Genomic DNA, 14,275 nt, shown 5'->3' with positions numbered 1-14,275 from the left:
TTATTTAAAATTAACTGGTGCTATTCAGCTAATTTCAGCTTTTCCCGGGTGTATGATGGGTAGATGGGTAGATTTTTCTTTTCAGAGTCCAACAGCCAGAAGTTCAAAGATGATTGGAAATAAGATAGAAATGAGGAGGAAACTTAGACCCCCCCGCTCCAGTTATCATCTTCATATCTAAATAAAGCTAAGCAGTCTATAGAAAAATACACAATCTATAGTGCTAGGGAGATCTGCTGGGGGAGGCAGACCCTATTGACACCCTGTTTTCTTTTAGTCAGCCCAAGTGGGCTCTGCTTTGGCCGATGGTGGAAGTGGGGGGATGGCAAGATAATACGTCAGGACTTTTTGGCTGTGGTTTGGCCCCCTTTGCATTTTATGGGCCACATTTTCTGGAGAAAAGGGCTTCCAAGATGATTATGCATTTCTGATTTCAGGACCATTAGTGGGAAAGTTTACCCGGCAATGCCATTCTTGTTCCACTGGGTATGCTTGCCCATTGCAAAGACCTCTGCTATATTTTCCACAAGTGGGCCTCCAGAGGACACCTGTAGGTAAAGTGCAAGGGCAGATCATGTGGGTGAAGCCATTCCTTCAGATAGCCAGGTCTCAAACTGTTCATGGTTTCAAAGGTGATAATTTTCATCAGTGTACTAGTTTGAGGAACCTAAGTAATTTTAGTAACCTGTTTCATCAGAAGTTTTAGATTCTCAAACTTTGTAGCTTACTTGGGAAGCGAAGGGCTACGCTTCCTTTTTCATACACTTCAGTTATCTTTGAAGATATGCCTGTTAAATGCTATTGAAAAGGCTCTACTAGATGTTTAGATCACACTTCTGCGGAGGAGATAGAAGAAAACTCACTGGTACCACTAAGGTTTTCAGCTTCCTTCCCCCCCACCCGCACCAATTACTGTCAAACTGGTGTCCCCCCCCCACTTTTTATTTCTTCAAAAATTTGTAGCCAGCTTAAGGTTGATTAAAGCATATCTAGAGGGCAGAAACAAACAAGTGTATAGCACCACAGATAGAATGCTGCCAGTGTCTGAGCTCTTCCATTGTTGTTGCTACACGTTTTAAGGTGATTTTCCTTTCTCCCCTCTAGTCTATGCAAGACAAACTTTTACAAGGGAAACTGACAGTTCAAAAGCTGAAAAGTGAACTTGAAGAAAAAGATAAGTGTATACAGCAGTTCCATAAGACTCTGCTTGAAGTAAGTCTTTGAGATGACATACTCGAAATAAAATGCCTACTATTGTGCTCTGTGTTTTTCATGCATGACAAAATTGAATGCTTGGTGTGGGCCAGTGGAGGTGCGGTGAGACACAATTTTATTACGTGAATGAGAGGCACTCCTTTCTCTAAAGTGCCTTTATTGGAGTATTCATTTGTTTGACAGTGCAGGAGCACCCATAGGGGCAGGATCCGGACTACTTTTGTGCTTATGTAATGCAAAAAAATGCATGCCTCTAAGTGGCTTGGGCTACTCTGCAAAGTTCCACAACCACTAGTAGAAAATTCTTTTCTGGGACATATACGAGGTTGTGTGGTGTATGTTGTGTTGTGCAACAATTAGCTTGAGCCCATGTTGTGTTAGAGATAGTGCAACATCTTCCATCAGCACAAGAACTAGTCTGGAACAGAGGTTCCTTCTTTGCACAACATTCTAATGCAAGGACAACATTAGTCTGAATCCTGTTCTTGGTTACTGTAGTGATTACAAAGGTTTATGTAACAGAAGTAGCACACCTTTTCATTCATGGACCAAGATCCAAGAACTGCAGAGTTAGTCCTGCATGCCCAAGGAGGCTTTGGGACCTTTCCCAAACAGCAGCCTACATGCCATGAGGCAAAATTACTTGGAAACTGAAGTGGGTTAGCAGCCTGTGGTATGGCATGCTGTGCTGGTCTATGACCATAATAAAGATTGATTGATATGGCATGGGGATCTTCTATTAAATGGGAAACCGTCAAACATCCCCCTGGGTATGCCAAAGCCTTTGAGCACTCCTGAAGAACCTCTTTGGATTCCAGCCATGGACTTGATCCAGAAATGAAATCTGATCTCATGCACAGACTGCACTTGCTGTATCTGGCCTAGTTGTTACCTTGAAAAGTTTATAGAGTTGTGTGGATGTATGTGTTCCTATCTTATACTGAGTGAATAAGTTTAGCTTGCTTTTTGGAATGCATAATTATTCCTTAAGATTTTCACAAACATGAACCAAAACTGCTGGCATATAAATGGAAGCAGGCAGGGATTATGAGTATTTTTCAACAGGCCACACTACAAGAGTAGTAGTGAAGCAAAACTGCATTGCACTCGGGGGCCAGCATGATGTATGGCATTCTGCTGCCGGGACACTGAGTATCATGTCAGCCACTGCAAGTCCCTAATTGTCATAAAATGCATTTATGTATTGGGATGTCTGCATCTGTGAGAAGGTCTTCCAGTAATATACCTAACAGAGCATAACTTGAAAACAGTTGTCTTGCTGAATCCAAGCAGGCTGATGGCCATCCTCTTGCTTTTTCCCCACCGTCTAACACTCAAAGAATAGTGCCTGTAAACATGAAAGTTCATACAACTAAAGTGACCATTAGCTTTTTAAATAATTACTCTGTACTGTTTTGTTCATTTTATTAGAAAAATCCAAGTGAATAAATGGTTGCCATTTCTTTTCTTTTCTTTTTATGTAGAACCAAAGATTTATGGAAGAAAATGCCTCTTTGAGGGAACAGATTCACCAGATGGAACAGTCCAGGCAGCCAGTGGCTGAAAAACTGCCTGTGGCTGACCAGTTGTTCAAGGAAATGTCTCACTGTCTGTTTGACTTGAAAGCACTTTGCAGTATTCTTACCCATAGAGCTCAGGGCAAGGAGCCTAACCTGTCCTTACTGCTGGGAATCCGATGTAAGTGATATGAACAAGATCTGTGCAGCATTCTTTTGAGAATTGAGAAGCCATAGTCTGTACAAGTGCAATCCAGGGGGCTGGCAGGGGAGAGAGAAGGGAGGGAAGAGGTGGGAGGTTACAGATTGACTTGAGCTTTCTGGTTACCACATGCAAACCAAATAGAAGTTTTCCAGTTGGGCATACAGCAACCTCAAGACATTTAAAATAGGATTTTATTACTACCAGAAATTGGATCAGAAATGGTTATAGGAGCAACAAATGAGATTAAGCAGAGTTCGGTTATGGATAGAAGCAAACACTCGGGGAGATGGGTCATGATGTCAGGCAAATGGACATCTGCCTTTGATTCCTGAAGGAGTCTTCTTCCTGCTCTTACTTTCAAACTAGTGTCTCTCTCTCTTGCTGGAAGGAGCCAGGGGCATTGTATCCTTCAGAAGGTCTGATAGAAAACAACAGTAAATACAATAAGCAGGTCTGCAAAAATGATGCAATGGTCACAGTGCCGCTTACTCCAGGTATTCAAAAAAACAGATTCATATACTATGGCTGAATGTTGGCCTGTGTTGAACCCATTATTTTTTTCCATTCACTATTACATGGTAGAACAAAATTGCTTAACAAACAAGTGAGACTTAACTCACAGTCCCAACTATTGATACCAGTTAAAGGTAACATCCTTGGTACAAAGTCATGTAGCACTTCAGTATTTTTTTATTTTTATTTTTATTTTATTTTATGTATTTGTATACCTCCCAAAACGTAAGTCTTTGGGTGTTTTACAACAAATAAAAAGGTTAAAACATTACAACTTTAAATTTAAAACAACATTAAAACTATTAAAAACCACCAAACTATTAAAACAGTATCTAATTAAAAACCTGGGTGAACAAATGTGTCTTGACTGCCTTTTTGAAAGTTGTAAGAGATGGGGAGGCTCTTATTTCAGCAGGGAGCATGTTCCAAAGCCTTGGGGCAGCAATGGCGAAGGCCTGTCTCCAAGTAGCCACCAGATGAGCTGGTGGTAACTACAGACAAACCTCTCCTGACGATCTCAATGGGCAGTGTGGTTCATAGCGAAGAAGACGTTCTCTTAAATACCCAGGGCCCAAGCTGTTTAGGGCTTTATAGGTTATAACCAAGACCTTGTATTTTGCCCAGAAACCTATTGGCAACCAGTGTAGATTATTAGTATACTATTTAGTATAATAAATAGTAACACGTATAGCAGCTCAATTTAAGCAAAGACAGTAACTGAAACTGTAAACACTACTTACTAGGTAAGCCAAATAGTAATGTTCCATACAATGAGTAAAAATTCTGGCATTTAGACCCACTTTTCTATTTACTTTTAAAAGACATAGTAACTTTCCAATTATTTCTTCTTCATATATGTGCCTATTCAAAAGTAAGCATTAAAATACAGAGGCAGCATACGGATTACCTTTTGAATGGGAATATGTATTTATCAGTGCCTATATGTGGCTTTGTCCTCTAGGTGCCGTAAGGAGGGAGGGATATCCTCGTGCTGTCATTTCTGTGCGGACATTTTAACATTCCTAAGCTCAATGCCATGATGAGAAACAGCCCAAACGTTTAGAGTGCTGTGAAATCCAGTCGTCTGGAGTAAACAATGCCCTCCTCCCACCAAACCAACATACTTCATATTTACTGCAGTGTGGGCTAGCTATTAATTCAGGAAGTGGGTAAATGTGCCAGTTGCTTGACCAAAGTCACTTCCTGAAGAAACCATTCTTCCAGTCCTATTGCACATACGTTTGGCATTCAGAAGCCTTCCTGAAAAGCTCCTGCTTTCCCCCATAAGATTTGCTGTTTAACATGTTTGACATTTCAGCACAATTTGAGGGGGGGAAGTATGACATTTTCATTGTTTCTCGTCAGCACACCATAACAAGCATAAGCTTGGACTACTAAAGATGTCAAAAGTGTATTTGCTTAAATTCTAGCCCTCTTATCTTCTTTCCTCCCAGCAATGAGCTGCTCATCCGAAGATGAGAACTACCACAGCACAGAAACTCTTTCGAAGAAACTCTCAGAGGTGTGCCAGTTACGAAAAGATATTGATGAGTTGAGGACTATAATATCAGAATGTTATGCTCAGGACATGGGAGAGAATTGCATTACACAGTGATAAAAAGTTTGGTCTCACAGCAACAGTGACTAAGTTATTAAATGCTGCTCTGGTGGTTAGTTCCTTGTGTTTCTGTTAAGGAGCCATACTGGAAGATGCTCTTTGTGGCCAAGCAGAGGGGTTCAGTCAGTTGTGCATAGTTCATGCAGGTGAAGCAGTCATCCAGTGAAGAGAACAGTACGGGATACAAGAGCAATCGGATACCTTCAAAACTACTGAATGTAGGTCAAAGCTGTGAAGAATGTGTTTCTATTTGGATCTTGTTTCCTCTCTCTCATGGCCCATATAAAAGTATCCAATATGGTTTTTGGAGTCAAAACTCTGTCTGAGATACAAGATCTTATTGGACAAAGTTGTTGAAGTGCCTGACTACCTGTGGGCATTAAAACTATGGACAGTGATACAGAGGCTCCTACAAAGACTTGTTTGTTACAGACAGGCACCGAGATGGTTTTTGGCACATTAGATAAAGAGAGGCCAACTGCTCTATAATGTTTGCCTTCTCATAAGATTTTTCCCCTCAGTTATTGATCATTAGTATTCTTCTCTTGTACAAAACAGAAAATAAGCTCCCCCATTTTAGATAAGGTGTAAGGGCTCAGACTTAGAATTTAGCCATCAGCCTCTTCTGAACTAGTGTTCATTTTGGTTTTGATCAGTGTTGTGTGTGATATGAGTGCATAAAAGCTTGGAAAATTATTATTATGATGATTATTATTATGATTATTATTATGACAAACAACCATTAGAAGGAAGGGCAAGAATGCATCTTGGTAGTCGGGCCCAACATTTTGAATGTGTTCATAAGCTCACTCCAGCACACAAGAAGATTAAAAGCCTAAAATAAACATGTTTTCTCTTTAAAGTTTGAAAGCAGCAGTTCTTCTTGGATACATTTAGTCAGACTGCTCCAGAACTAAGAAACGATTGAGCCAAAGTCACTCTGTAATCCAGACTGGTCTACTTGGTTGCGTTAAACAGTTATAGCCTCGCTACCAAGCCAGGCTTGCTGTCACTTTATTCTGACAATCAGTTATATAAAGAAATTGAATGCTTTCTTTGATAAGAGAGAGGAGAAGGTAGATCTGCTTATTTGCAGTTACAGCCAGCAGAACAGAAGGTTTTAGATGGCTGTGTTAATAGTCAGTGCTCAAAGAAAGAGCTTGTATTGAATGAGTTGCCATTTTTCATTTTATATTAATATCTCTCAAGCCATTTTTAAAAGGTTATCAATTTTACTAGGATTTTTAAAAAAAGATTTGTTTGAGTTATGTTTAAATATCATGCGCATATGATTGTAATTATTTCAAAAACCAGTTTGTCATTTTTTCAAGATATGACAAGTTTTATTTATTTAAATAAGTGTTGCTTGTTATACTGTTCAGGCTTTGAGTTGTCAGATTTTATTTTAGTATTTATCTTAACTACTACTCAGTGTTTTCAAATGCAGATTTCTAAGTATTACATTTAAGCAGCTGTATAAGCATGAAAATGTACCATGCTCCATCCTTACAACATTAAAACAAATGGCCTGAACTGTAAAATACTAACCCTGCAATCCCAAGTATAGTTACTAGAAGGTTAGCCCAGTTGAAATCAGTGTTAATTCCAACTGAGTGAATATACTTCAATTTAGAACTGAGCTATTGGTTTTTCTGTTCAGATGAGGGCTTGAATGGTCAGAAATAGTTTTAATATATTTATTTTCACAGCACAAAACAACTGAAAGTCAGAGAAAGTTCCCCAGTATGTTGTGCTGTTGAGAGATAAAGAGTTCTGCATTGTTTCTAACCATCTTTTCCCCTTGCATCTTGATCCTTCAGTGACATTATTGTTTATGATATTTTTGCTAAGAATTTGGCACTGCAAGTTCACTGTGGAGCCAAGAATCTTCCAAGGCTTAAAATAGAACAAGTTTATGTAAGCAGTATAGTTCTTGGATGAAGAAATGGGAAGCATTTATTTTATTTCTATATTGCTTGAAAAGAATGAGGTTTTTAGGTGCCTGGTTAAACAAGATAGGCCTCATTGTTTAGGTCCTTTCCTTTGTCTGCTCATCACCTTCTTTATCATCTGTGCAAGATAATTCAGTCAAGAATTAAGACAGCAAAGGTTTAGAAAGCACTTAGGAATAAAGGTGTGCTACGTTTTCAATCATGAAAATGTTGAAAGTGAAAGGTTGAAACAGCAGAAGTTTCACAGTTCTACCTTGCTTATCTTTTTGTATGTGCTGATTGTACCCACATCTTTTCCTAAACTGCAGCTTTGGCGCCATTATTTGTAAAAAATATGAGCTTCTTCCTGAAATGACCCCAGACAATCAGGCTCATAAAATTTTTTGATGCCAATCAGATTTGTCTGCATCATGATACCTTAAGCCCAACTGGAGTGTGGGCAGATCCATTGTCCCCACTTTGATAAACTTCCTGGTTATGTCATGTAGCCCCTCATATTTGGCTGTGTGATAGTGTCAGTGAGCCAATGCTTTCTACCCATACTCTAAATGAACATTTCACCATGTTTTGCAAGTCCCACTGAAAAGCGCCAAAATGAAAGGATGTGCACTGAGGGCAGGTTTTTGTTTTGTTTTGTGCAATAAACGCCTACCTATTCCATTTTTTCTAAGTTATACTTAAGATTTCTTTGACTTCTTCGATACTTTAAAACTTACTTAGTTGCTTTTTAAAAAAGTCTTCCCATTCTTGAAGTTCTTTCTTCTGCTTCTGCTGTAGTTGAACTATTCCAACGATGCATTTTTGTAGTTGAAGAGTATGGATTATCCAAACTTTTACAATATGTAAGGTTTACATTCTGATCTAGAAGAAGAGAACTGCACCAGAAACACGAGGAAAAACCTTCTTTGAGAACGTATTACTTTAACAATTATTTCAGTGGGGGATAATGGAATAATTACCCTTTATAATTATGATGGAAACAATTATTCCGTCATAATAGAGTAGTCCATACATAATAGGTGTTATGTACTCCATATGTAATAGGTAGGTATTCTTGCATTGTAGAATTCTTTTTCAAAAAGCAGCAAGCATGAAACTTGGTTAGTTGGTTGAAGTATAAGACTAGTTCTCTACAGCACCTTTTGAAAGCTTTCCTTTTGCTTATGACATTGTGACCTGCCAAACTGAAGGCCCCTCAATCACTTGTTCAGAGAAAGGCAGCTGGATTCAGTACCTACTGTATCCCAAGCAATTGATTGATATTCTTAGAGCTGAAAGTGCCAACCATCTGTTCAGAGCTACACTTATGATCTCAGTCCAGCAAGGGGGACCATCAGCACAGCAGGCATGCTAAGTGCAGGGGTGCAACAGCAGCCACCATTCACATGCATGGCTTCCAGTCTAGAAAGAGATCTGCATTTTGAATGAAGATTCACTTTCTGTTGACTGGTGAAAGAAGGTGGTAGCCAAAGACAGAAATGGCATGGGCAGAATGGAAGTGAGCCATAAATATACAGGGTAACATCTACAGTTGTCCATAGTCTGGAGCAGGACTGCTTGCTCCAGAGTAAGGACTCTTGTTCCAGACAAAGGTCAACTGTGGAATGCTACACAATTATTATTTTTCTTTAGAATTATTTTTTTAAAATAGGCCCTGCTGTTGGTAGCTAAAGAGCCTGTTGGTTTACAATGGCCTTTACATGGTTTAAGGTTTATGTAGGATGTGCAAGGGTATTTTCAGCGGAGATATATATAAATGTATGTATGTATATGTATATATGGTCCCATTCAACACATTTTATGAGAAGTGGTTAACTAATATTAACAAAGGTATTACATATTAAACTGATTTAGTCATGACAACTTCTTGCCACAGCTATAAGAGACAATCCCAAGGGCTGAGAAATAATTACTAGTGAATGGATACTGCACAGTTTTGTCTGTTAGCAAACAAGAAGAAATATTTACACATAATTTCCATATTTCAGGTTGAATTTCTATAATTGTGTAGATCACATTTTATAGTAACTACTGTAATTCAAGAATGTATTTCAAAAGAAGCTTGGAACTTGTTTTTGGATATAATTGGCTATTGTATGTCATACACACACACACACACACACACACACACACACACACGTATTAAGGTGTGCAAGTTACTTGTTCAGCTGGGCCACTTGTCTATAATCCTATGCACACTTACTTGAAAGTAAGCCCCAATATCAGTGCTACAAACTAAATGTGTTTAGGATTCATTGTTAAGTCTTCAGCTTTAGGTGTATAGGTTTAGAAGCACAGTAAATGTGTATTTTGTTCAAATAGGTTGTCACAGTCACCCACCCAGGCTAGAGACTTTTTTTATTTTTTACAAAATTAGCTGTATAAACCAAAGTTCTTTTTCTCTTGCAGTACTGGAGCTTGCTTTATTATTTTCACTTTTCTGGGGGAAATTGGCAGGATTTATTTCTTGTATGATTCCCGAGTAAGAGAGATGGAAGAGCAAGGCAAAGTGTACATAAAGTTTCACATGCTTAAAACTTAAGCTGAGCTAAGTTCACTCAGTCACATACAACCAAATTTGTCATTCAACAATTCCCCTTTAAATCGATCTAAGTATTTGGGGCTAGCTTTCTGTAAGAAATAGATTTGACACAATATTCTGTATTTGGATGAGTCCTTCATTCAAAAATTTAAAAAGTTAGTACTTTGGGAAAAGCCATTGGATAGTAAAAATTTGGTAAACAAATCAAATATAAAAAGAGCTTATTAGCACTATTAATTCCAGTGCTGTGCACCTCTGTGCCTTTTATTTTTGCTTATGGCTAAAACAACCTGTTGTTTTTTAAAAAGCCATGAGAATATCAAACCGTTGCACTTTGTTTTGTCTGCACAGAGATGTTTTAGCTTTAGGCTTGTGAGAAACAACTTTCATAAATAGAAATATTTTCTAAATGCTGTAGGTCATCCTATGAAAAGGCAGCTCGATCTTTAGTTACTAGTTTTTCTGTATATGGAGGACATGCAGGATATTCAATTGGAATGTATTCATTTTATGTATATTAGCTATTAGTATAACATTGGTAATCGGGGGGGCAAGGGAAGGGATAGGGGCTAACTTTAAAAGCACAGATGATGTGTACTGGATCAGTCTCTTAAGACTGGTAGTTTTTCAAAGTTGCGTTCAGTTTTTGAACTGCTCTGAATACCTCATGTGTAAATAGAGTTGTCATGACTTAATCGAAATGCATCCAGTGTTGTTTTTTAATTTTCAAAGAGCCACTGGCTGGCTCACCTCTTCAGGCCTGTCATTCTTGCCTCTTTTTGTAACTTTTTTTTAAAAAGTAGAGTTTACAGCTAGAATTTTGAATGCCAAAGTTCTATTTATTAAAATAATAAAAGTTTTCTTGTCAATTACTAGTATTTTTCCACTCAATTTGTTTGTTTGATGTTTGGATTTGTATCTACAGAGCAAAAAATAAATTTTGTTACAAAAACTACACAGTGTGCTACATTTATTTTACTTTTCCTTATGATAACCTTGTAAAGTAGGTGAAACTCACACGCTGAGTGACAAATCCATTAGTCTGTGAATTGCGCTCCACTGGTCCACTAAGTTGTACCTATTTCACCATTACCAATAAGCAGATTATTCCATAATCATTGCAAAGGAAGCATTCGTTCACCATTTTACACCTCAGGGCCATTATCATCTGAGCCTATATACTCTGCAGATGACGTGTCAATCCATAGGAAAGTGTATTCAGTATGGATCAACTGAATGTAAATAGAACAATGATATATACAACAAGCAACCACAGAATCCACAGTAGAATGACCATATGAATGATAGAGACCACAGACTATATATCAAAATAGAGCAATGGAGTTCTTATGATGAAATGGACGGTAAAGATTTCAAGCCAAGTTGTAAGAGACTGGGGTATGAGCAAGCCATGCACCTACTTTCACAAGAGCATTTTCTAGAAACAGAAGAGGTGGCACAACAGCAAGTACCACACAAGCTGCTGACTATTTGTGGTTTGTTGTAATATAGTCTTTTGATAAGGTTTTTATTTTTATATCCTTCACCAGTTGAGTATTTCTTCAGCTCCAATCTCTGAGACAAGAATGTTTCTACTACACTTAGCAGTACAGTAAAGGTAAAGTTGTGCCCTTGAGTCGGTGTCAACTCCTGGCGACAACAGAGCCATGTGGTTGTCTTTAGTAGAATACAGGAGGGGTTTACCATTGCCTCCTCCCGTGCACTATGAGATGATGCCTTTCAGCATCTCCCTATATCGCTGCTGCCTGATATAGGTGTTTCCCATAGTCTGGGAAACATACCAGCGGGGATTTGAACCAGCAACCTCTTGCTCGCTAGGCAAGTCAAGTTGTTGCTTAAACTACCAGTTCAATTTCATCTATATGATAAAGGTTATGTACCTTTTTGTGGTACATGTATATAGATCCCAGTACGTGATATATTTTTTGTTGTGTCAATCCATAGGCCTGGACCTTGAGAGATACTTAGTCATTGTTAGGCTGTAGAAATTATACTACAGATGCATCTCTTGGTGCATGGTCTTGGGGTAAACTGTCATTACATTGAGTAATATATCCTCAGAACACCACACCTCACTACACACTATCACTTATTTGTTCAGTGGAAGAATTAGCTTTTCTCACTTCTCATGGAATTGCTTTTGTGGAAGTGCCCCCCACCACACACACACTCACACACACACTCAAGGTAAGTTCACAAGCCACTGTTGAAGCTCACAAGAAAACAAACTTTAGAACCTGCTCACAGAAGCACCCTCTTATCAGTATTACATTGATAACAGATGACTCAAGTTCAAAGCTGGCTGCAGAGTCTGTAAATGAGAACATGTTCCAAAGGGAAAGACCAGCAAAGCTTCAGAGTCTAAACTGAATGGAATTGGCTCTTTTTTGGAGGGTTGCAGTACATTAGGGAAAACTGTAAGCCTGCAGGGGGCGGTAGAGGACATTGCATTTTTAGTGCACCAGGTTTCTCTGCTTTTAGAACTTTAGACTGATGTTTGGTTTTCTTTGCATCACAAACTAGCAACTCCATAGAGAAAGATCACTAAACAGGTGCTGGCAGCAGTTTTCTTCTACATCCGTAACTGGGCCAAGTCTTACAGGAGTGCTTCCCATGGAGGTTAAATAAGCACTGCCAGTATGGTAAGCATCAACATTAGCAAGCTGAGCAGAGTAATGGAAGAGAAAACACTGCCAGTTAGGTTAAATGAGTTGTGCAGGGAGCTCTCTTTCACTGGCCATGTTTACACTGGCATTCTAATTTGTGTTGGAAGACACACAGGTACACAAATACTATACTATATTTAGAATTGGAAGCACCCCACACCTGAAGAATTCACACAAGTCCACTGCTAACCAATTGGTAGAATAGAGGATCTAACACTTAGTAGCCTTTTTGTTTGTTTGTTTTGGAGTGGGTTGGGTTCCGCATTGGGAACCTGCAGTATTTTTCAGTTCCGGAACCAAATTAGTTAGTGGTGATGAAACACTGACTTGTGTGTCCATTTTAAGGTTTCAGACAGGAGTCTTTCTCAGGATTTAACTCTTGGACTTCCTCCTTTCAAAGAAGGTATGCTACGTCTGTGCTACAGCCCCTCCCCAGGAGGTTAGGCTATCCAGTCCAAGGCTACCCAGAGAGCTTCATGGCTGAGTTTGAACACAGGTCTCCCCCAGTGCAGTATTCAACCCACTACAAGCTTTGTAAAAGGTGCAGAAGAAGACAACCAAGATGATCAGGGACCCAGAGCACCTTCCTCATGAGGCAAGGCTACAGCATAAGAACAGTTCTGCTGGATCAGGCCCAAGGCCCATCTAGTCCAGCATCCTGTTTCACACAGTGGCCTACCAGATGCTGCTGGAAGCCACAGACAGGAGTTGAGGGCACACCCTCTCTCCTGCTGTTACTCCCCTGCAACGTATTCAGAGGCATCCTGCCTCTGAGACTGGAGGTGGCCCATAGCCCTCCGACTATAAAAAGCATCTGGGGCTTTTTAGTTTGGAAAAGAAATGACGAGGGGGCAGGGGTGTAGCTATAATTGAACGAAAGGGTTCAAAGAATACGGGCCCCCAGCTCCTGAGGGCCCTCCAGCTCCATCCCTCCCTATTTTCTTCATTGTCTCTCTCACTCTGGGGGGCCGCTATGTGAATCAGGATGCTGGACTAGATAGGCCTTGAGCCTGATCCAACAGGGCTGGCTGTTATGCTTCTTGAATGAGGCATTGCCTAAGCAATGACCCATTCAGAAATGCAACAACATCCTGAAGGCAGTTCATTCTGCTCCATCTTTACAGCAGGAGTGACTGAATGAACCAATCCTAACCTAATGCAGAGCTAGTCATTCCCAGCAATGGTAAGCTCCGAGCAATTGATCATACAACTGATGCAGTATATAGCCTCTGTTGGCTGGATTGCTCACAGGAGCCTTTAATTAAATTTCTCACTGTACATGAGTAGTTCTCTTTCCTTGGGGGTGTAGTGGCACACCACTGTGAAACCAAGACACCATACAGGAATTACTATCTTAGGTGCTCCTAAACACAATAGTGAACAATAACCTTCCGCCTGCCCCCTTTCACAATTAAGGCTTGTGCAGTTATAAAATTTGTAGCTCAAGAAAATTCTGAAAATAGTCCCCATCTCAGTGGCACAGTCACTGCAGAAGTCTAGTGACTAGTGCAGAAAGGTGTGCCCAGACAAGGGCTGTTCAGCTTAGCGCGCACCCCCCAGCTGTTTTTGGACTACAACTCCCACAATCCCCAGGCACTGTGGTAAATAGCCATAGATTGTGGGAGTTGTAAGCCAACATCTGCAGGAGGGCTGAAGTTGAGCAGCTCTGGCCTAGACTCAGGGATTTCAGTGAGATTAGATCAATGATTCCTCCAGATGTTGTTGAACTACAACTATAATTTATTGCAGCTGGGGATGATGGGAGTTGTAGTTCAGCAATTTCTGGGAGCCCCCCAAGTTGGGAACCGCTGGATTAGATAACATGTTTAAAGTTCTCTTGATTTGTAGCCTAGTCGCATATACATTTAATATGCTGCTGCTTCTAGGCTGTTCCATTAAAATCTCCCGCAGAAGTTTACAACTTTAAAATTGCTAAACACAATATAGAAACTAAAAAGAAAACAAAGCCACTATGACAGACTGAAATTTTCAGATAAAGCCAAACCCACCAGCACTTTTAAGAAGC

At 39.7% G+C, this 14,275-nt stretch overlaps 1 protein-coding gene and 1 long non-coding RNA gene across 7 annotated transcripts in view; one reads left to right on the top strand and one right to left on the bottom strand.

Annotated features, from left to right (window-relative positions):
• The window catches only part of CEP85L (centrosomal protein 85 like), a 163,152-nt gene extending 152,635 nt beyond the window's left edge, over positions 1-10,517 (top strand). For all 3 annotated transcript variants that reach the window (XM_053281068.1, XM_053281153.1, XM_053281247.1), the window contains exons 11-13: positions 1,105-1,212; positions 2,700-2,913; positions 4,905-10,517. In XM_053281068.1, the coding sequence (XP_053137043.1) occupies positions 1,105-1,212; positions 2,700-2,913; positions 4,905-5,065 (483 nt within the window). In that variant the 3' untranslated portion in view covers positions 5,066-10,517. The remainder of the gene's footprint in view (positions 1-1,104; positions 1,213-2,699; positions 2,914-4,904) is intronic.
• LOC128338800 (uncharacterized) overlaps positions 2,627-14,275 on the bottom strand; it is a 37,608-nt gene continuing 25,959 nt past the window's right edge. For 2 of the 4 annotated variants that reach the window (XR_008312731.1, XR_008312710.1), the window contains exon 5: positions 2,627-3,355. This is a non-coding gene — a long non-coding RNA (uncharacterized LOC128338800). The remainder of the gene's footprint in view (positions 3,356-14,275) is intronic. The other 2 variants (XR_008312702.1, XR_008312707.1) reach the window with 1 other exon arrangement.

The sequence above is a fragment of the Hemicordylus capensis genome, chromosome 1 (assembly GCF_027244095.1).
Source record: "Hemicordylus capensis ecotype Gifberg chromosome 1, rHemCap1.1.pri, whole genome shotgun sequence".
Lineage (NCBI taxonomy): Eukaryota > Metazoa > Chordata > Lepidosauria > Squamata > Cordylidae > Hemicordylus > Hemicordylus capensis.
The sequence above is the reverse complement of the archived record's forward strand: the minus strand, read 5'-3'. Positions and strand labels throughout refer to the sequence as shown.